Genomic DNA, 23,731 nt, shown 5'->3' on the forward strand with positions numbered 1-23,731 from the left:
ATTCTTATGTGATTCAAATAATTTGAAGTCACTAGATGGTGATTCATTGACAACATGTCATGTTCATTTTAGTGCGGCCTGTCTAATAATGATATGCTAGATTGATATAGATGATTTACTTTCATAGTTAAGAGTATTACAAAGGATTTTGCCGGATGAGTTAGTATCAACAATTAGTATTTTGGAGTTTGTCAAAGAAGTTGATTTTTGTCCCAATCCCAATGTTTTAATTACTTATCAAATCTTTTTGTTCCTGTTACCGTTGCTTTAGCCGAGAAGAGTTTTTCAAAGTTAAAGATACTAAAAAGTTGCTTAAGATCTTCAATTTCACAAGAACATTTAAATGGTCTTTCAATGTTATGTATTGAGAAAAAATTGATTTAATCTCTTGATTTAGACACTATTATTAGTGATTTTACATCGAAAAATGCTCGTCGCAATATTTTTATTTGATTTTATATTATATATTAATACATACACTTTTTTAATTATTTTATTATACATATAATTTTTTATGTCGATATAATAAGGGGCCTATAAAATTTATTTCGCCCCTGATCTTTAAAAGCTCAGCACCGACCCGCAAACAATAACCTAGAATAGTATACTCAGCAAAATAATACTCCACTTAACAATAACAGTACAGAAATCTGATTATTAATTTTCTAGTAAAGCATAAAAGTAAAATTGTATCAACACACATAAAAGTTAACTTCGTAAAGTATTCACTTTATTTCTAACCAATTCCATAGCAAACACGCAAAGAGGTTGCTTTTCAATTTATCTATGATAGCAAACATACAACTTTACATCAATTGAAAAATCATTCCAATTGATATTATTAATTCAAGTAGCCGACTCTAACTTTTTGGAATTAATGCTCTGACATTATTGTTGCTAATCAACTAGTCATTTTCAATGGGATATCTTTTTTTCTTCGGACTAAGATCGAAAAAAGTTAATAACGAAAATTAGTTGTCACTTTACTAATTAGATGTTTTCCATACACAGCTTGACCAAGTTTCTTTACTCCACCAGTTCTCTGCACGCAGATTTCCAATGGTTCAATTGCTGCATCATAGTTTGGCTGCCCAATTCAACAAAACTCCTTTAAGTTTACAGAAATGGGTAGAGAATAGTACGAGAAACCCGAGAACAAAGAACAAGGCTAACCTCATAGAAGTAAGCTACACATATTCGATATTTTGGATTCTTGTTGATAACTCGATGGACAGTGGATTCATACAACCCGTTGGACAAAATCTGCATGTAATCAAACTCCAGTTTTACGATTACAAGATATTGTGATCTTTGGTAAAAGATTAACGAATGGGTGGAAAAGAAAACACCTTTAACATGTCGCCAATGTTACAAACAAATGTGCCAGGAATCGGAGGTGCCCAAATCCACTCTCCTGAATGGTTTTGGACCTTCAACATGAATCAAGAATAAGCAACGAAAAATGAGTTCGAATTCATGGTCTAGCCCAATGAAACTCGTATTTAAACTACCTGCAAGGCAGTTATACTCTCGTCTTGATTAACAAGTGTCAAAAGACCTGTTAAAGAGCATTCCGAAATCAATAGCATCCTAAAGAAGCAAAAGAATTTCCTTTAACACAAAGCGGGAACTTACCATAATCCGTGTGGGCTCCACTAGAGTCATAAACAAAACCGAAACACATGCCAGAAGGTAAATATCAGGCAACAAAGAACAAGTCATACTAAATGCAAGAACCCAACAACATTAAGTATAGTAGGTTACCATCCAATGCCATTTTCTGATTCGCTGTGATGATTTTCTTTAGAGATCACAGGATAACCAATCAAACGCATGACCCAAAATGGGTCCCCCGCAATATTTCCCTCAAACTCATTGAGCGAGCCACCCAAGGCTAGAGCAATGCCTCGCATTATCTTTCTCGAGAGTTCTGTTTTATGCTAACACAATCAACTCAACTACAGCTAGTAGAGATAGTATTAGCCTATTGAGAAAATTTAAGATGCAGAACGCATGCCTTTACAGAGGTCAATATACTGCTCGATCACAACTTTGAAGTTCTCAGGATTAGATGGCCTACATGATCAAGGAGAAACGCATTGCTTTACAATGGCGAAAAATAATTGAAACTCAACCATAAACCAAGATGTGATCCACATACCATAAGTTAGGTCCTATCATTGGTTTACCAATATCTCCATACATTCCTTGTTTCAATTCTGTGTAACACTAAATGAAAAACAAGAAAATTTATGTCATTACTATTAACAGTTGACAGCAGATCTCCCTAATTCCACTAAATATAGGTAGGGAAATCCAATGTGGTGATCTGGAGTTTTTGGCTTTTCTACGTGGTAGCAAATGTTTTTTTCATCCGTGTGATTAAGGTTTTGTGTACGACATGGAAAAATTGAAAGCTTTTGTAAAATTTACGTTATCATTAGTTCATTACCCATCATGATGACTTTTTACATAAAAACACACATCTTGATTGGCACATTTTTCAAAAATCTATTCGAAATTTATGCTTAATTTAACAAAGAACTTAAGCTTTTGTGTACGACATGGAAAAATTGAAAGCTCAAGGTCACCACCATGCGGATTAAAAGAAAATGTTTGTCTACCACGTGAAAAAGTTGAAAAGTAGAAAAGTCAAGGTTATTACGTGGATTTTCCCCTATAGTTATATCCTCGTGTAAAGTTTGCCTAGAAACTTGAGCGTCTCGAGACTATGTTTGCCTTCTAGAATCTAAAGAATCATATTATTGGGACTTGTGATCCCATGCCACAACATTATAACAACGCCAAAGCCCTCCAATTAGGGAAGAGTACAACAATAACCAACACGACTAATAGCATTTTCCAACATGGCTTTGCATGTTGTGGTTACTTTTCTACTTCGTTATAGAGCATTTTGTTTCATGTATTCTAAACATAACCGGTAGCATACATGTGAATGATGTGATCATATATGAGAATCCAGTGTTGCTCGACTTACATCAATAGCTTCATGCAAATCAGGCGCACCCTTGGTTACGTTGTCACCAACTTCTTGATATCCTCTGCATTTTCAGACTAAAGTCATCATTTATAGCAATGCAGAAAAGAATAGAGTGTATAAAGAAAATAACCTGTATCCAGTCTCTGCAGAGAGTTTGATCTTGAGTTTTTCTTCAAGTGGCAGTTCGAAAAACTTGCGTGTAATATCTCGGACCTCCTTTAAAAGGGAGTTTGGAATGCCATGACCTTTCTAATAAGCAAAAAAAAGAATAGCTACTCAATTCTCGGTTGACAATGCAGAATAACAGCAAGAAAACTAGCAAAATGAGTTGATTGCCAAAAAGCAATTTCAAACTTTCAAATCTGCGGGGGACTATGGTTAAGACAATCAAAAATTTCTTCAGATCATAAAAAAGAAACATTCTTCATGTTAAATGCTAACTTGTGTACTCAAATGGCCTGTTTGGTTATTGTTACTAAACAATTGTAATGAGAATAATTTGTAGTGTAAGGTTTCATGATATCTATCATGTCATTCCCATAGTAATGAAACTTTGATCATAAAAAAATCTTTTATTCATAATTTTTCATTACCACCTAATACCACATTTTCAAATGGTAATGAATTGAATGAATTTGTGAAGAAAATTAGATTGTTGAGGGACAACAAGCATGACCATTAAACTTATCAAGAGATAATCCTACCAAAATTACACTAATTTTTCATTACTGTTCCCACCAATTAATACCGACTACCCAACGGGTCGCAAATGTAATAGATTTTAATACAAAAATGCTTAGATATGCCGCTCAAAGTAAATAAGGTGATCACTCATTGTTAGATATGAAATTTTGAAACTAAAAAGTGATCTATCACAGGGCAGGGTGTAGCTTAGATTTAGAACTTAAGGGAGTCTTCAGTAGAACTGTAAATCATTTTCCCTAAGCAATTAATGAAAACTATTACATTTTACTTATAAACATATAGAAAAATGCTAGTGTAAGAGGGTTAACAATTACCACATAGAAAAACCCTGCTCCTTTGCAAGCTTTATCCAATTGTCTAACCACTTCGCATACACCTTCATCCTCCGCCATCTTTTCGTCATCTGATTTCGCAACCAGATGGCTTATATCTGCATCAAATGTCAGATGAATAAATTCTTTTTAGTATAGATGTCAGATGATAGCACTAAATGAACTTTATTTGATTATCAAAGCATTAATCTTTACAAGTCGTCTCGAAGTAAACTTGATACAGGAAATCATATCACATTCATCTAACTTATAGTATATATTAATCGAACTCTTCATTTTGCTTCACGTACCTGTTGAGTATATTGGTTATCCATCAGTCTTTGTTCAGCAAGCAGCAAGGCTTCTCTCCTCAAGACTTCTGCACGTGATCAACCAATTGAGGCTTCTAGTGTTCTGTTAGGAGTTTGTTAGATGTTTGTTAAGTCTAGTAGCCTAGTCAGCATAGGTTGTTAAGTCTTGCTTTGTATAGGTTGTTTGTAGGTTTCTTCTTGTTTTTACTTTTCTATATATAGGTACCCTTTTCCATGTATTAATCAATCAAGCAGTTAATGAATACAAGTCTTGTTTCTTTCTTTTTCGATTTATTTCTTTCTTAGAAAGTTTGACATTGCTTGTTTCAACATGGTATCAGAGCCACTAAATCAATTCTGATTTAGTTGTTCTTCCTTCTTGATCATCCTACTTTCTTCTTGTTGTTCCATTGTATCAAGATTCTTGATTCTTATTCTCTTTCTTTATCATGGTAAACCACAGTAGCAGCAGTAGTTAGAACGGTTCATCCTCCTCTGAATCCCAGTACTGCTAATTATCTACACCCTTCTGACTCAGGGCAAAAACTTATAAATATTGTGTTTTCTGGCTCTGGTTTGTCAATTGGAAAAGAGTTATGACAATTGCTCTCACTGGGAAAAACAAATTGGCTTTTGTTGATGGTTCTCTTCCTAGACCTACCAATAATGTGGCTGCTAGGAAGGCATGGGATAGGGTCAACAATGTCATCATTGGATGGATCATTGCTATCTTAGAAAATTCTATAGCAAAGAGCTTTTTGTCTTACAAAACAGCCAAGGAAATATGGGATGAACTGCAAGAAAGATATGGACAAAGTTCCAATGCCCAACGCTTTTCTCTTCAAGAAGAGTTAAATAACCTTGTACAAACACCAGGAATGAGTATTTATGATTTCTTTACCAGAATTAAAACCCTATAAGATGAGCTTGATGAATTGAATCCGTTTCCTACTAGCTCTTGTGCGGCAGCCGCCACATGTGTGTGTGATATTGCCAAGAAAAGCTTCAAGATGCAACAAAATAATAGGGTCATCATTTTTTTGATGATATTGGATAAGAAGTACAGTCAAGTAAGATCAAATATACTGATGATGCAAGAACTACCCACTTCTACACAAGCATACAACATTCTTCTTCAAGAAGAAAAGCATTTGGAAATCCGTGCAATCAATAATGAACCAAATGATTCTCTTGCTTGCAAGGTGGAAAAGAGAAAATTTCAAGAAAAAGGAAAAAATCAGTCTGAAGGCAACAAGACTAAAAGAACCCTATTCTACTATGACCATTGCAGAATCAGTGGGCACACTAAAGAAAGATGCTGGAAGTTGATAGGGTATTCAACAAATTTTAAAGGCAATTCTACAACTAGTCAACATATCACTGTTGAGGAAGCAACTGTGACTCCCACCTTTACTCTTGCACAGTATCAACAAATTCTTGAAATGTTAAACAAGCTGGAAAAAAATAAATCCACCAGCACTTATGCTAAGATATCGCATCTAACAGGTATGTTTTGTCTAACTACCCTTAAAGATGATGAGTGGATAATAGATAGTGACGCATCAGATCACATGTGTCATAATCTTTCTGAATTTCTTTCTTATGATAGGATTCATTCTATTACCATACCTGATGGGAGAAATATACCAATTAAATACATAGGACATGTCAAATTAAACAATGATATTGTCCTTCATAATGTTTTATATGTGCCCCAATACAGGTTCAATCTTATTGTTGTTAGTAAAATTCTTTCTGACATGCATGGCTTAGTCTCTTTTGACACTAACAAATGCTATCTCCAGAAAATCTTGAAAAAGAGAACATACCTGCTTGGTAAAATCAAGTCTAGTCTGTACATTTTTGAAGACCACAGACAACATAAAAATGCCAATGTTACTACAGAATGCTGCACCCGGACAGCATCCAAATCCATTCTACACAAGGCTAAGTTGTGGCATCTTAGGATGGGTCACTTACCAATCAATAGACTAAAGTTTTTGTTTCCTAAAATAACTGAGAATCTGGCTAAACCTCATATGTTCTGCACAATATGTCCTTTAGGTAAACATACAAGGAATGTATATCCTAAGTCTTTTTGTAAATCACAAAAGCCCCTAGAGCTTTTGCACATTGATGTATGGGGTCACTTTAGATATAAAACAAGAACAAATTGTTCCAAGTTTATCACAATAGTAGATGACTTTCGCAAAATGTGGTGGATTTTCCTCATTAAACAGAAATCTGAATTTACAGATGTTTTTAAGAATTTTGTGGTATATATTGAAAATCAGTAGGATTCCAAAGTCAAAGGTGTTAGAACTAATAATGCAAGTGAATTATCGAAGGGAAATGCACTTCAATTCTATATGCAAAAGGGAATTAACTCCAAACTAGTTCTACCGATACACCTTACCAGAATGGTGAAGTGGAGAGAAAGCACAAACACATTTTAGAGACTATTAGATCTCTTCTTTTTCATGCAAATCTCCCTCTTAGTTTTTGGGGGGATTGTGTTCAATGCTCAGTACATCTGATAAACAGGATGCCCTTACAAATTCTTAAAGGTAAAACACCTTATGAATTATTGTTTGGCTATAAGCCAGATTATTCACATCTTAGAATTTTTGGATGTCTTTGCTTTGTAAGCTACCCTAAAAAGGGATAGACACAAACTTCGACCAAGAGCACAGAAGTAAGAATTCATTGGTTATTCAACAAGCCAAAAGGGCTATAAAGTGTATAATCTTGAAACCAAAGTTGTTTCAGTTACCAAAGATGTTGTGTTCCATGAAAACTTCTTCCCCTTTCATTGCAACAGCAATAAAAATGATATTTTGAAGCAGTTTTTTCTCCCTACATCTTCTGACAATTTGGATGGTTTTGATACTTATCCTACTAATCATGACATTAATCCTGATCCCTTTAACAATCTTGATCAGGAAACCAATGCCCCAATTGATGTTTCTTCTGAAGATAGTGCATTACCTAATGACACACCTCATTCCCCTGAACTCAGAAGATCTCTTAATAGGTCACAGAAGACCAGCCTATTTGGATTACTATCAATGTAATAGTTCCCTTGGAAATCATTGGTGTGGTCTAGTAGAATATAAAAGTCATTCTTCTTTTTCTACTGTCTTAGACCAAACCATTCATCCAGAACCTAAAAATCACATAGAAGCCTTGGCCAATCCACTGTGGAAAACAGCCATGGACCAAGAACTTGATGCTTTAGAGAAGAACAAAACTTGGCAAGTTGTTCCCCTTCCTCATAGCAAAAAGGCCATAGGATCAAAATGGGTTTTTAAAGTCAAATTAAAAGCCAATGGAACATTAGAGAGATATAAGGCTAGGTTAGTAGCCAAAGGCTACAACCAAAAGTTTGCGATAGATTATGAGGAGACAATTTCTCCAGTTGTCAAAATGAACACTATAAGATGCCTAATTGTTGTATCATCACACAAAGGACGGAAAATAAACAAATTAGACGTAAACAATGCCTTTTTACATGAAGATTTAAGAGAGGAAGTCTACATGCAATTTCCCCCAGGATATCCTAATCCTAATAATCATGTTTGTAGACTTCACAAGTCTTTATATGGTCTAAAGCAGGTATCAAGGCAATGGTTTGCCAAACTAACCTAAGAACTAGTCAAGAAAGGCCATCAACAATCTAAGAAAAATTATTCTCTCTTTATAAAGAAAAGAAACACTCACATGACCTTTCTTGCTATATATGTTGATGATATTCTTCTTACTGGCAATGTCCAAATGAAATAAACAAACTCAAAGCCTATTTACACAGTGTCTTTCACATTAAGGACCTAGAGAGGCTTCACTAGTTCTTATGCATTGAAGTAGCTTTACACAAATAATAGTATAACTCTTCATCAAAATAAGTTTACAAAAGAATTACTTCTAGATTCTGGTTTGATAGCTTCAGAAATTTTTTGTTACCCCCTTGCCAGTTAACTTGAAACTTTCAGCATACGAAGGTTCTCCTTTAGACAACCCAACACTATATAGAAGCCTTGTGGGAAAACTTAATTTCTTAACCCACAGAAGGCCTGATCTTTCTTATGTAGTACAAGCCCTCAGCCAGTTCATGCAAAGTCCAAGAGACTCCCATTGGAAAGCTTTAAAACACACATTGAACTATGTTCACAGCACCTGTGGTCAAGGAATAATTCTCAATGGATCAGATAATCTAACACTTCAGGCCTTTTCTGATAGTGATTGGAGGACTTGCATTGACATAAAAAGGTCTGTCACTGGCTACATCCTTATGTTGGGCAACTCACCAATAGCCTGGAGATCTAAGAAACAAGTAACTGTGTCAAGATCCAGTTCTAAAGCAGAGTTTAGAGCTATGGTCGCCATGGTTATTAAAATAACGATTCCGATCTACAGTTCTACGATTTTACGATCCAAAAATAAGCGTTCGAATCGTAGGTAGAATCGTAAGTTGATAGAATCTTAACAACTTTGATGGCCGCTACTGCTGCAAAAGTGGTTTGGATTGTTAGACTTTTGGGTCATCTAGGCATTTCTAACCTCAAGCCTGTTACCTTGAATTGTGACAATATGTCAGCTACCTATATACCAAAGAACCCTGTGTATCATGACAGGACCAAACACATTGAAATAGACTGCTATTTCACTAGAGAAAAGGTCTTAGAAAGTCTTCTACAACTATCCTTCCTTCTTACAACGCACCAGCTTGCAGATGTTCTAACAAAGGTCTTACCCTCTGCCAAGTTCAATGAATTAATCGGCAAACTTGGAATGTCGACTCCCGTTCCAGTTTGCAGCAAGGCTTCTCTCCTCAAGACTTCTGCACATGATCAACCTATTGAGGCTTCTAGTGTTCTGTTAGGAGTTTGTTAGATGTTTGTTAAGTCTAGTAGCCTAGTCAGCATAGGTTGTTAAATCTTGCTTTGTATAGGTTGTTTGTAGGTTCCTTCTTGTTTTTACTTTCCTATATATAGGTACCCTTTTCCATGTATTAATCAATCAAGCAATTAATGAATACAATTTGAAGTTGCTTCCTCCAACAAATCAACAATCAATACTTAATCACCATTTTGACGTGCTACTAAGCTGTTTTATTGATCACTTCAAATTCATTATTCATTACTGTTATATGTAAAATCAACTAAACATCACATCAACATCTACTGCTAGCAGATAAACATAAAATCAAGATTTAAACACGCACCAAACAAAAATCCATATTTTATTTCCATTTCCTGTATAACAGTAAGTAACAAACACTCCTACTCTACTAGACTACTACTTAAATAGTATTCGCTCCTATCCAAATCAATTATATAATTTAGTTTTTGCACTTAATTTGATTTATTGTTAATATCTCCAAATATAATAATTAAAAATTATAATAAATTAATATTAATAAAAATTACATTAACATCAATCGAATGAAATTACACTTGGCTATAGATATAGATTATAAATAACATACAAATCAAAGAGTTATCGATGAATAGGTAAAAAAATCAAATGGACAATTACAGTGACAGTAATAATTGAAAAAGAAAAAAAAGAGAAAGAGGTAGGTAGAAAGAATACCAATAACAGGGATTGATTTGAAATCGGTGGCCATAGTATAAAGCTCGAAATCAGTGTGTCTTAATTTCTTGTGTTTCTGGGTTTTATTTGATTTTGCGTATCAGGGAAGACGATGATTAAAGTGCGTTGGAGTAGCTTCGTAAATGCTGCCTGTTGTGCGTTGTGGGTTGTGTTATGTAATTTATGTGCCCAATCCTTAAACATCACCGCCTTTTTATTTTATCGCCACTTCCTAATAAAATTACAAATTTATCCTTAAATTTTAAAAAATTATAATTTTGTCAATAGACTTAAAATTTCCTATATATACCCCAATCTCACTAAAAACTTCTCGTATCACACTCAAAAAACAAACTTACAACATAAAATTTTTTAAGCAAAACCTAAGAAATTCAATCCGCAAACAACTAATCGAGGTAATTTATTTTCGAATTGTATTATTTTAAATTTAACACAAAAAAAGGAGGAAGTCGTAGAAAATTCCGCAACCCAGCAGTGGTTTAGTCGCCGGAAAACCGCGGCTGGACCGTGGTTCAGTCGCAGCCGCAGTTTTCCAGTGACTGAACCGCTGCTGGATCGCGGATTTTTCTGCGACTGATTATTATTTTTTTTCCGTTTTTTATGACTAATTATTATTAATTTTATTTATATTATTATTGTTATTATTGTTATTATTAATGTTATTATTATTTTTTTATTTATTATTATTGTGATTATTATTATTATTATTATTATTATTATTATTATTATTATTATTATTATTATTATTATTATTATTATTATTATTGTTATTATTATTATTATTAAATTTTATTTTTGTTTTAATTATTAATTTATTAATTTAAATATGTTTATTGTAATTATTATTATTATTATTATTAACTTTTTTATATTGTCTTGAATATTATTTTTATTATTGTTGTTGGTGGCGACTGATTTTTTTCCTCTTTTTTATGAATTATTATTATTATTATTATTATTATTATTATTATTATTATTATTATTATTATTATTATTATTATTATTTTTATTACTGTTATTATTATTATTTTTACTATTATTATTATTATTATTATTGTGATTGTTATTATTAGTATTATTAAAATTTTATTTTTGTTTTAATTATTAATTTTATTTTTAAATATTGTTTTTGTTATTAGTGTTATGATTATTATTATGTTTGTGTTATTATTGTTATGATTATTATTAATGTTATTATTTTTGTTAATATTGTTATTATTATTATGATTATTGTCAATTTAGAAAATTAATTATAATAATATTAATAATAATAATAATAATAATAATAATAATAATAATAATAATAATAAATATGTTGTAACATTATATTTGTTGATAATGATTAGTTAAATATTATTGTTGCTAATTAATTATTGTTTTTTGTTCATGTGGTTAATTTAACGTAACGTTTGATTATGTTTATCTATTATTAATATTTAATTAAATTATCAAAAATTGTAGTAAATGGCTGGTAATCAAGGAAAAGGAAATGGTTTTTTAGACACTTGTTGAGCGGTAATAGTTATAGGCCTACCCTGCTTAGAGGGGACCCTCATGAGAGGGGGGTAACGGGTTCTACTAGAAGGGCTAGGCAGGAAGAGGCTGCCAGACACAGTGTGGCCCAAAGGTCGAGTGCGTTGAACCTAGTGCGAACCCCTTATGATGACCAGGCTAGCAGCCTCCAGAGTAGTTGGGGGTTTCTAGTGTTGATGATGATGATGCTGATGATGTTGAGTACCTAGGCGACGTTGTTTGCCAAGTGGAGTGGACTGTTGTCCAGGGGTCCGACGAGAGATTCGCACGTACCGGCCCTAGTTCTTCAGGCGCATCTGAGCGCGCCGGACGTAGTCTCGTCAATAATGAGCCACCACAGGGGAGCAGGCGCTCACAGTCCGCTGGCACGGACTGGTTAGTCACATCGCCCCAGCCCGAAGAGCCGACAGATACGCGACTGATACGTAGCTATGGCGGGCACATAGTTAAACTTATTTTTGACGGCTCCGAGCGTAAGCCTCCGGTTCTGGAATGTCGTAGTAGGAAGAGGTCGTTGGAGGGCATCATCGGACTGAGGGATATGACCGATGCGCTTTACGATGTTCTACCTGCTACTCCCCTCGGCCGTCTACTGTACATTATGCACCAGCACATCGACTGTGCTTTGATATCGGCCTTCGTGGAAAGGTGGAAGCTCGAATACGAATACCTTCCACATGCCATGGGGGGAGATGACGATTATGTTGCACGAAGTGCAACGCATATTGGGCATTGCTATTGAAGGTTCTCTACCCGTTGAGCCTTCTGAGGTGGAGTGGCAGGTCGGTATCACCAATCTGTTCGGGGAGCCCATGTCTAAGCTACAGCGAAGAGGTGTATTCACCAGCGGCTGCGTGAACATTGCTAAACTGATGCAGCTGTGTCATAGGTCCTAGGCCATGGATACCCAGTCGACAGCCTACTACATGGCTATTGTCGGCTCTACCCTGCTGGCGGATAAGACCAAAACCGGCATGCGACCTCACCCGATAATTGTCGTGAACGTCGATCAAGATGAGATCGCCTGGGGTGCGGTGACCTTGGCCTACATGTATCGGCAGCTGGGAATGGTATCAAGGGCTAGTTGCAAGACCATTGCGGGTTGCCTGACATTGCTCCAGACATAGATCTATATGTACTTTCCTGCTTTCTGCCCTTATCCTCGCCGAGCAGACGTGCATAATAAGACTAGGGCGGAGATGTGGTCCACACCAAAGCCATATCGTGAGGTCAACAGGCTAAGGGACTGCCGTAGTATACTTGACTCCATGACGGAAACTCAGGTATTGTACATCACATCACACTTTCTTATGCATGTTATTTTAATTTTAGATTATTTTTATATGTTAAGTTGGCATGTATGCAGGTGGAATGGACTTCGTATATGACTGCTCCAAGGGCCTTGCTGAATGAGCACCCACGCACCACCTTCATCGGGGGTATCACTTGCTTTGGTATCGTCGAGGTGTATTTGTCGGAGCCGACAGTGCGACAGGTCGGCTTTGTGCAGGCTATTCCTCCCCCCCCCCCCCCCCCCCCCCCCCCTCCTATGAGACCAACCAAGGCTGTGCGACTGGCACACGGTACCTACTCCGTGACCTTTGCTTCCTCGCCTGTGTACTTGGAGGCATGGAGTAGGTTCCCCTTTAGTGCCCGCCTTGGTGAGCAGGCACTTCGTCGGGCATCTGTTCCATCAGAGGCTAAACCTAGTTACGTTGACTGGTTCAGATTGTGCTCGCACCCGTACGTAGTCCCCGGCAAAGGATCGACTGCCGTTTTTGGTCCATCTGAAAGCAGATTTAAATACGTTAGTTTTTTTTAAATTTATTTGTTTTTTCTTATGTCTTTGTGTTATTTGGATGTTGTTTTATATCTTGTTAACAACCTTTTTCCTTTTTTTTTCCAGTTTCTCAATGAATGGCCGAGTCAATTCGCTCTATTGGCGAGACTACCTCCTGTTGCTGAAATGAACCCCCGTGAAAGACATGCTTTAGACGTATACCTTAATGATTGTAAAGATTTATTTGCCGAATGACAAGCGTTTAAGGGGCATGGCCCTTCATAGTCTGTAATTAAACTAATTTACATTAATGCTTTTATTTATTTACGTCAACGCTTTTTACACTAAATTTAATTCATTTTTAAATCAATGGTTTTATTAATTTACATCGTTACTATACACAATGAATTTCATCTATAATTCTATAGTAATCACGTACACAATAATAACAATACCAACAGTAATAATAATAATAATAATAATAATAATAATAATAATAATAATAATAATAATAATAATAATAATAATAATAATACAAATATATTAATAATAATAATAATAATAACAAATAAAAAAATAATAATGTAAATAAAAAAAATTTAAAAAATATTAAAAAAAAATAAAATCGCAAAAACTGGGCGACTGAACTATGGTTCAGTCGCACAAAATGTGCGACTAAACCATGGCTCAGTCGCACAAAACTGGGCGATTGGATCATGGTTCAGTCGCTCAGTCGCACGTTTTGTGCGACTGAACCATGGTCCAGTCGCCCAGTTTTGTGTGACTGAGCCATGGTTTAGTTGCCCAGTTTTTGCGACTTTTTTTTTAAAAAAGAAAAACTACACCGATTCAAATCGAAAAATTTACGTACCGGATCCGATTCATTGTTCTTGTCATTAGCTTAACTACTACACCCAAACTTCCATTTAACCTTCCTACATGAAGAGTTAGAGTATAGCTTTTCTTGCCTTCTTGGTTTAATCCCCTACTCACACTATACTTGTGTAGTGCTTAGGGTATTTATAAATGTTATTGGATTAGAGTCTAGTATCAACAAGCCGCTATCATCTTGGTATTGTTTTCTCTTGTCCGATCTCATTCTGTTGTGATAGTCAAGCGGCTGTACACATTGCACATAATCCAATATTTCATGAATGAACGAAACACATTGAAGTAGATTGTCATTATGTGCGTGATGCAATTCGTGAAGGTCTTATTGTTCCGTCTCATTTTACTGCTATAGATCAGCGTGCTGATATTTTTGCTAAAGCCTTAGGTACTCGACAATTTTTGTATCTTCTTAACAAGTTGGGCATTTGTGATTTGCATGCTCCAAACTTAAAAGGGGTGTCAAGCCCATTTATGCCTTAGGTTTATATTTAAAACCCTTGTAAATAGCTTTAGAGTTGTATTTTATTTCTTATAGGAATAGAACATCAACAAGAAGGGCAAGGCAAGATTTTCAATAGTCTTTTTCATTTGTATGTTAAGCAAATAATAGTGATTGAACTGATCATAGTAGTTGATTAAAGGTAATATATCACAAATTATATTAAATCCTTATAGCAATACATAAAAGTTAAAATTTAAAATATTTGGTTAAAAATAAGTATGAGATATTCTACATGCTAGGTACAAATTTTTACGGAAGGCCAGTAATAGCAAATCTTATAAAAAATTCCACAAAATAAAATTGTACTTTTGGAATTTAAATTGTCGTAATAATAATGTCCAAAAAATATTAAATTATATGTACAAGTTGTAAAATTATGTTTTTACCCTTATCTTTTTCTTCATCTATCATCATTCATATTCTTCTCCGCTCTCCATCCTGAGCCATTACCAAATGATAAATAAAAACAACATTTTCAATGAGAATCTGAACCAAGAATATGTACAACTACAGAAAAATCCTTAAAAGAAGAATTAGAAATATTAGAGGAATAGGAAAGAAGAAAAAGCACAAATAATTAATAAAGTGATTAGTGCAACTTTGTGGGTCTGGTTGAAACAAGTATTTTTGAAAGAGATTTTAGTTAAAAACAAGCTTGAATTCGACTCAGATAATTTCAAATACATATTTAAATAGTCTCTTAGATATCTAAATAAATCAAAATTTCTTGTTTATAGCTTTCTCATAATAGGATAGTTTTTTTCATTTTCAAATTTTAATAAGTATGTGATCCCATTTTAGCGTATGATACCAAAATTCAATAAGTATGTGACCCATTATACTAAGTTTGTAACCAAAGTAATTGATTCTGTGATTATTAAAGAATACATGATCCCATTTTAACAAGTATTTTTGAAAGAATTTTAGTTAAAAACTAACTTGAATTCAACACAGATAGATTCAAAAATATTTAAAAAGTCTCTTAAGTATAAAATTAATCACAAATTCTTGTTTATGACTCTCCCAACAATAGGACGATGTTTTTCATTCCAAGTTTTAATAAGTACGTGATCACATTTTAACGTATGTGACCAATTTTAATAAGTATGTGACGAGTTTTACTGAGGTTGTGACCAACGTAATTAATCCTGTAATTTTAAAAGAGTACGTGATCATTTTAACAAGTATTTTGAAAGAAATTTTAGTGAAAAACTAGCTTGAATTCGATATAGATAAATTCAAAAATATTTAAATAGTCTCTTAAATATCAAAATAATCACAAATTCTTGTTTATGAGAGTCCCATAAATAGGACATTTTTTTTCCATTTTCAAGTTTAATAAGTGTGATCATATTTTAAGTATGTGACCATTTTTAACAAGTATTTGAACCATTAAACTGAGTTTGAGACCAATGTAATTGATGCAACTCACAATTAGAGAACACTCACCCCACCAAAGAGAAGAAGAGAGGTTAATGCAACTCCTTTATCACAATTCATAATCGCTCATGAAATCTCTGCTCAATCCAGTCAATTAGGAAGGGTAAATAAAAATTCAAGAGGAGGTCAAGACAGTAGAGGAAGAGATGGCAGAGGTGTGATGAATAAGGTAATTATTTGTTCTTTCTTTTATCTAAATAGAATATACATTTAATCATATTATTAATTAAGTTTCTTTAACTTTATTCATACAGAGTAGCATATCACGGTCAGTGTCTTCACAAACATCCAAGAAGTGGTCATTTGTTCAACGCAAGCATCAACCTCAAGTGAACCAAAGAAAGTGTAGTTACTTAAGTAAGAAATCATGTTAGGCAATGTAATTATTTTTGCTATATATTAACAGTTAACTAAGACATTTTTTAATTTGCAAACTTATCTAATCATTTTGTAATTGGCAAACTAGTTAACTAAGGCATGTAGCCTTAATCCTTCTTCGATGGTATTTTGTAAGCGATAATGTTGATAGGATATGTATGTAAAGATAATTACTAATTATGCAATGATTAAGTTTATAAAGCTTGGGAAGTAATAGCTTTTCATTTAGCTTCTTAAATTGTTAATTGACAACAAACTGAAAACAAAGGTTGAATTATTAAAAAAAATGTCAAAAGATGAAATTATTGGCAGGTAATGAGAAATATGTTGGATTATTATAAAGAAGAAAGAAGATGAGAGGTAATCTAATATAATAGGTCATTTTCTGAAGTTTTATTGACAATAAACTGAAAAGGCAAATATTAAATTATTAAAAAAATTTTAAAAAATGAAATTAATAGCAGATAATAGAAATTGAGTTGTATATTATTCACTAACAATTTTTTCTAAATTTTTTAACTATCTCATATTTTAGCAACGGTAATCACCTAAAGAAAAAAGTATTTAAGCTTGAACCCTAAAATCATTTATATTTAATTTCTTCATTCAAAACTCTTTCTTCAATCCAGGTAAGTTTTGTATGAAAAATTTTCTAATTTCGATTCAAATTGGTGTTTGTTTTTCTGTTTATATCTTGCTCTTGACTCCTGAGCTTGTTTTTATCTGTCGTTTGTTAAAGAATTCTGGATTATCAGTTTGTTAAATAAGCTTGATTATTTATTTACAATCCGTTTCTTCAATCTGTTTCTTTTGTTAAAGAATTCTGGAAAATCAGTTTGTTAAATAAGTTCGATTATTTATTTACAATCCGTTTCTTTTGTTTAGAATTCTGGATAATCAGTTTGTTAAAAAAGTTTGATTATTTATTTACAATCCGTTTCTTCAATCCATTTCTTTTGTTTAGAATTCTGGATAATCATTTAAAAATCTCTTCTGCTTTCTTCAATCCGTTTTTTTGTTTCGATTCACTTTTATTCTTTTATTGAAAACCTTGTTTCGATTCACTTGATAATCAGTTTGTTAAAGAATATGCTGTTTATGTCGTTTGTTAGATAAATTTCGATTCAATCCATATTCGAACATTATTTGCTGTTTTTGTGGGCTCAACTCGACGACATTGTTCTCTCTCGGATTTAGTTGTTGCTATTGATGAGAATATAACAGCCATGGATACTTGGACCCGCCACCACAATCTGTTTCAACGTAACATACCACCACTAGTCCCGTTATTCCTGCTCAGAAGAAGAGAAAAGTGAGTATTCTTTAATTTAGAAATCATATTTTTTTCCTTTTAATTAAACTGAAAAACTTCCAGTTCCAAGAGTTGGTATTGCAATTTTACATTTTGCAACTCAACATTAACCAAAACTCGTAATATGTAAGTAAAATCTATAATGAAATTGATATTTTGAATTTGTTAATAACCCTAAGAACAGAGTGTGGATGATAATTTTTGCTACAACATCCACAATTTGGAATCATTTTAAAAGTTTTTTCTATTGTGAATAAAAAGAAAATTGTTTTCTTTTCGGTATTGTTGAGATAAACACTTTGGCAATTGGCACTTTTGTTGATTTGTTTTAGTATTGAAAGGATTGAATTAAATATATAACCATTGTTAGTGATGATCTTTGTCGACTCCAATATTAACACTTTAGCATTGTTGTTGTTACTCATTATTGAACTATAGTAAAGGACCATTTATTCATTCTAGTATATTAATTATGGATTTGCATTATTAATTTTGACACCAACATATAGGGGTTCATCTTTACTTCTTCATAACGTTGGAACAATAAAAAGTTATTGAGGGAGTAAAATAGCATTTAACTTAAGATGGAGATGCTTAAAGTTTAAATAAACTGTTAATAATATTAAAAAAAAAGTAAAATTTTATTTATATGTGATGCACAGTTTGAATCCCATTTGTGAATTTTAAAAATGGAGTCATAAGTATTTCTATTCCTTTATTTCAATTGGGCCAAAAGTTTATAATTCTCAAATTATAATGGGCTATATTGAATCATTCGAAAACGTCAATCTCGAAAACAACCTCTTTGTTATCACAAAGAAGGGTAAGGTTGTGTATAACCGACCTCTCCAAATTCCGCCTAAGTGGAACTTAATGATATTGGGGTAATGGAATGTTGTTGAGTCTTAAGAATTTTGTTCACTTCTAATGGTTTGTTTCTCTTTATCTATTATTGGCAGCTGAACTTCAATCTGAATGAAGAATCTAATGAGGGTGAGACAGAAAACAAGAGTCTCAAGATGGATTCAATCAGTCGCTTACCTGATGATATCCTGCTCCACCTGTTATCTTTGGTGGGGATATGAACAGCTACAAAAACTAGCATTCTCTCAAAGAAATGGAGACATCTTGGACTCACATCATGGATCTAGATTTCGATGACCATGAAACCACTGCTGCTACTGTTTCCATAAGTTTGACGAATCTATTAGATCCGCATCCGAAACCTGCATTTGATAGTTACATTAAATTGGTAAACCATGTTATAAGTGCAAATAAAGCTCCATATCTCAATTCCTTCCGAATAAATTTTCCCCTGAATTCTTTTTTTGCTGCTGTTATTGAAAACTGGATCAGATTTGCTTTGGTTAAAAACGTCCACAATTTGGAGTTAAACTTTTGGGTTCAGCCAAGAATCCGGTTTTATAACATCTTTCAAACCAACCCAGCTTTGATTGTAAATACTACACTTGATTCTCTTCGCTTGAAATCAGTTAGATGGACCTCTGTTTCAATGGGTTTTATCTAACTGTCCCAACCTTCAACATCTTTCGATTTACCGCTGTAGCTCTTCTGATAAAAAAAAGCCTAAAACAAAAGCTTGTTGTCTCATCCTTGAAGCTCAAACATTTCGAGTTAATGTTCAGCTATACACTTTTTCAAGCACTGCATAACCTCATTTGAATTTCATGTGAATGGAGTTGATGTGGAGTTTGCTAGTGTTCCTTCAGTTGTGGATGCTTCTTTTGGATGGTTATAACCTCATCATATGATCTATAATTTGGATATCCTATCTGGTTTCTCTTCTCAACTCAAAAAACTGTCTTTGTATTATTGTGAGGTTAGTTGCATGCTATTTTGTTACACTTGCATACAAAGTATGCTACTCAGAAATATGAGTATTAAAGGGCTTGATTGTTACAGGGGTGCTAATTTTGTTGCTTTTGATCCATTCTACTTTTGTAGGTAGACAATGCATCTAATTAGTTCCCGAATTTTGTTAACGTTGAGCAATTGGAGATAGTTAAAATCCGAGATGATGGTCAGTTTTTTCCTTTGATCTTCTTGATTCAGGCATGCCCGTTGCTGCATACATTCAAGTTGAAGGTTGTGTATGCTTTTATTATTGAAATTTTGATTACTATTTTCTGTTCCTTAATTGTATGTCTCAAGTAAATAGTGTAAATTGAATTGTTCAAAGCCAATGATATGTTTGTCCACTTAACCTGATCTTCGAGACTCCTTTGCAAGTATCCTCTAAAGTCTAAACTGCCTTTTGAATAGAATGCTTAGCTTTCCTAGACTAACCCAGAAACCCATGAAATCACCATGTTTCTTCTGACACAGATGTACACTTGTAGAATATTTTGTTCATTTTTCAAGGCTGTTAAAAAAACGATTCTCTTATGAAGTTTCATGTATATTGTTTGATAGAGTATATGACATATATTGTGATTTCAACCATCAACTTAGCTTTTGGATAAACCCCCAACTCCCAAGATATGTTGATATTCCTTTAGATTGCTCCTCGAGGGTTTGCACAACCAAGAAAAAGGGAGAAAACGGGTATGTCTACTATTTAAAAGATTTTATTTTTTTTATTCTTGCGAGCATTTCTTGTAGGAACTTTATTAAGGAACGAAGGGAGTAAAACAGAAAATAAATGACATTGTCATTTGTACTTTTCTATATTTTTTTTCTGTTTTATATTATTTGTTAGAAGTATTTGATTTTTTATATGTCTTCGAGTATAATTTGAACCTTAATATCTATATATATATTTTATAAAAAATTACAAGTATTATATATTAAAATTCAATAATCAACATGAATCAAGATCTTACATTTTTGCTTTTTTATGTCAATTTCTCTCTATGAAATATTCTAATGTATCTAATAATATGAGATCGAGGGATTATCATTTTAGTTTGTTTAATTAATTTGCTACATTTTTATTAGACATGAGTTTTTTATTTATCCACAACTACACGAAGTAGAATAGAATTTGCAGTAAATTTATTCAGCTAGTCTCTTAACAGATCGTTTTTTTGAGAAACATATCTCAAGCCCAGTCCATTAAGGAGTACTGCCTACTTATCGTATTCTTAATGCCTATTTACATTATACTTAATGCTTACTTACCGTATTCTTAATGCCTACTTTTAATATCGTAAATGTCTACTTACATCATTCTTAATTCCTGCTTACAATATTTTTAAAAATATGTAATGGGCCGACCCAATTAAATATGGTCTCTCATAAGAATTTGTGAAATTTATTAGCACAAAAAGAGTACCAACATACAAGTTAATTTTAGTTGGATAACTAAATTTTGATGAATAACCATTAACGATCTTTTGGTTGTTGCTAATAAACCATGATAATGAGAATGATATGTAGTATATGTTTTTATGAAATGTTTTTATGAAATGTTCCATGTCATGATGAAGATAACATGTTATTTCCATGGTATACATGCTAATAAACCTTGGCTCTAACCTTCAATTTCTCCATCACCGTTTATTTCATGAAAATAATCACACCCATTATTAATTGAATCAAGAATTGTTATAAAATGTGTTTAGTAATAAGAGAGGATAGTAGCTTTAGAAAACAAATATGCAATGTAGGAAATACGTAGTTTATTTTAATAACAAATGGGTTGAATGTAAAGCAATAGATAATAGGTATAATGGACTCAATCTTATCTTAAATGATGCTTTAAATACTGTGTATGCTTTTTTTTTGGAAAATTAGTGAATTTTATTCAAAGAAGTAAAAGGGACATCATATTAAAATCACAGGCATAAAAACCTCATGGGGATCCATTGACAAACATAGGATGCTCCCTTTAACAGAATTGATATACTAGAGTAGTGAAGTAAGCCACAACATACACCGAGACCACACCAAATAGGCCAGTCCCAAATAAACACCAAGATTTAAAAGGTCAAAACATCCTAGGTAAAGCCACCAACCGACCCACCAAATACACCAAATACAAGCTAACAAACCAAAAAATATCTAACAAGACTAGGCCCAACACTAACAAAAGACCTAATGAGCCAAACCTACTTGGGCAAAAACAGGAAATCACTAACAAGCTATCGCCATATCAACCTCACAACCTTCGACACTCGCCAAATCTTCTCCATAAAATACACCTCAATAAAAAACGTGAAACCCCAAACCACCAAAACAAGCAGAGAGGAGTAAATCACAAACACCACCTCAACACAAGACAAGCCAAGAGAGGACGATAAACACTGTCAGACCCTTAATACGTGTAGGCAGACCTCAACATCTACTGTCAAAGGGGAAGTGCACAATGTAGTTCACGCAAACTCAACTTAAATGTGTCAGGCCGCCCACCTCGATTCCGTCGATGAAAAAACCTTCAACATGTGAGTCACGACAAACACCATCACCATTTTTTTAGCACAGTCAAACCACTTCGAACACTCCACGGTTACACCTCTTAATCCACCCACTCCAACACCCATCACGACAAAACCACTACATTTAAATAGGATGACACCCAGATTCACCAAAATTGCAACCAAAACTCTTGTTGGAAATAGAGAAAACATCGAGCCTCTAACAGCCGTTTACTACCATCACCCACATTCACCAACACACCACCACCCTAAACAACAGAGATACCCATCCTAGCACCGGCACCTACCGTCACTAGTTTAAAAAAAATCATATGTTGCGAAACATATGCCGCGGTTTTTAGAAGACGCAACATAAAATAAAATGAAAAACAAGGAAAAAAAAGAAAGGGTATATGTTGCGGTTCTCAAAAAACTGAAGCATATAACACATTATATGCTGCGGTTTTTTGAGAACCCCAACATATACCTTTTCTTTTTTTTTTTTTCCAAAAAACACGCCTAAAAAAGTAGTATATACTACTAATACAACTACTGCTTCTTCTTCAAACTGCTGCTTCTTCTTCTTCAAACCCGTGAACAGTTGCTTCTTCTTCTTCAAACCCACAAAATTTGTTCTTGTCTTATTCTTCAAAACCCACAAAATTTGTTCTTGTTCATCTACAACCTTCAACCACGACAATTGTTCTTGTTCTTGTTCTTCTTCAAAACCGCATGCTGCTACTGTTGTTCTTCAAGTACATACCCTTTGACACTTGTTCTTGTTCATCTTCAAAATCCACAAAATTAAGGTATAATTTCTCTTTTTAATTTCTTCAACCTTTAAGTTCTTCAAGCTATTCAAAACTCATGAAATTTAGGGCTAGTTTGTTTTGGAACAATTACCTAGAACAATCCAATCTTTTTATGATTTTCCTACAACCTATTAGTTAAACATGAATAATCTCAACTTTAGAGGGTATATTCCTAGAGTAAACCCGATAATCTGATGACTTGCTATAGCAAGTTTTGTTAAAAAAAGAGATAAATTAAAACAAAATGTCGAGAAAAATGTTTGAAAAGATGTTGAATATTCATAATATTTCATGTAAATTATCAATTTTTTCCTCTAATTTTACATTAATTTTCAGTTTAGGTTATGCTGAATTACTTACTATAGCAGGTCACCGGGTTACCCTAGTTACTCTAAGAAAATACCCCCTAAAGTTGGGATTATTTATGGTTAATTAATAGGTAATTTCTATTATACTGATTTTGTTTTTGTTATTCATTGTAGATTACATAACCCATAAATTAAGGTAATTTCTATTTATTATGATAAATTGCAAGTTTATATTATTATTGTATTGTTTGTCATTTAGTGCTAAAGATATTATTTCTAGAGTTTTTATATTTTTGAGAGTTGAAATTTTCTTGTACATATATATATATGAATTTTGACAAATTCTCTGCGACGACATTAATTTTTCACAATTTTGTTGTATTTTGTTTGTTGGGATTTCTATTGTCGTGATGTTTGTGTTATTAGTAGTAAATGGCAATATTGATATCATTTTTGTT

General features: G+C 33.4%; 1 protein-coding gene and 1 long non-coding RNA gene across 6 annotated transcripts; one reads left to right on the top strand and one right to left on the bottom strand.

Moving 5' to 3' along the window:
- Positions 1-288: 288 nt before the first annotated feature.
- On the bottom strand, positions 289-10,060 carry LOC130823749 (probable 2-oxoglutarate-dependent dioxygenase At3g50210). 3 transcript variants are annotated; one of them, XM_057688488.1, is made up of 13 exons: positions 9,921-10,060; positions 4,329-4,431; positions 4,021-4,136; positions 3,132-3,250; positions 2,999-3,062; positions 2,162-2,229; positions 2,018-2,076; positions 1,765-1,930; positions 1,636-1,655; positions 1,512-1,558; positions 1,350-1,430; positions 1,174-1,263; positions 300-1,087 (listed from the first exon to the last, which is right to left on the bottom strand). In XM_057688488.1, the coding sequence occupies exons 3-13, from the start codon at positions 4,096-4,098 to the stop codon at positions 959-961; spliced, it is 921 nt and encodes a 306-aa protein (XP_057544471.1). In that variant the 5' UTR covers positions 4,099-4,136; positions 4,329-4,431; positions 9,921-10,060; the 3' UTR covers positions 300-958. The 3 variants fall into 3 exon arrangements, with proteins under 3 accessions (XP_057544472.1, XP_057544471.1, XP_057544470.1); XM_057688487.1 differs by having other exon boundaries at positions 301-1,087; positions 4,329-4,396; positions 9,921-10,052; XM_057688489.1 differs by lacking the exon at positions 4,329-4,431 and having other exon boundaries at positions 289-1,087; positions 9,921-9,997.
- Positions 10,061-17,003: 6,943 nt separating this feature from the next.
- LOC130824125 (uncharacterized) lies at positions 17,004-22,574 on the top strand. 3 transcript variants are annotated; one of them, XR_009046681.1, is made up of 4 exons: positions 17,004-17,094; positions 17,578-17,777; positions 18,737-19,617; positions 19,743-20,006. It is a non-coding gene; the product is annotated as an uncharacterized LOC130824125 (long non-coding RNA). The 3 variants fall into 3 exon arrangements; XR_009046679.1 differs by lacking the exon at positions 17,004-17,094 and adding an exon at positions 20,211-22,574 and having other exon boundaries at positions 17,102-17,777; positions 19,743-19,883; XR_009046680.1 differs by having other exon boundaries at positions 17,088-17,777.
- The last annotated feature ends 1,157 nt before the right edge of the window (positions 22,575-23,731 follow it).

Source organism: Amaranthus tricolor, chromosome 9 (assembly GCF_026212465.1).
Source record: "Amaranthus tricolor cultivar Red isolate AtriRed21 chromosome 9, ASM2621246v1, whole genome shotgun sequence".
Classification (NCBI taxonomy): domain Eukaryota; kingdom Viridiplantae; phylum Streptophyta; class Magnoliopsida; order Caryophyllales; family Amaranthaceae; genus Amaranthus; species Amaranthus tricolor.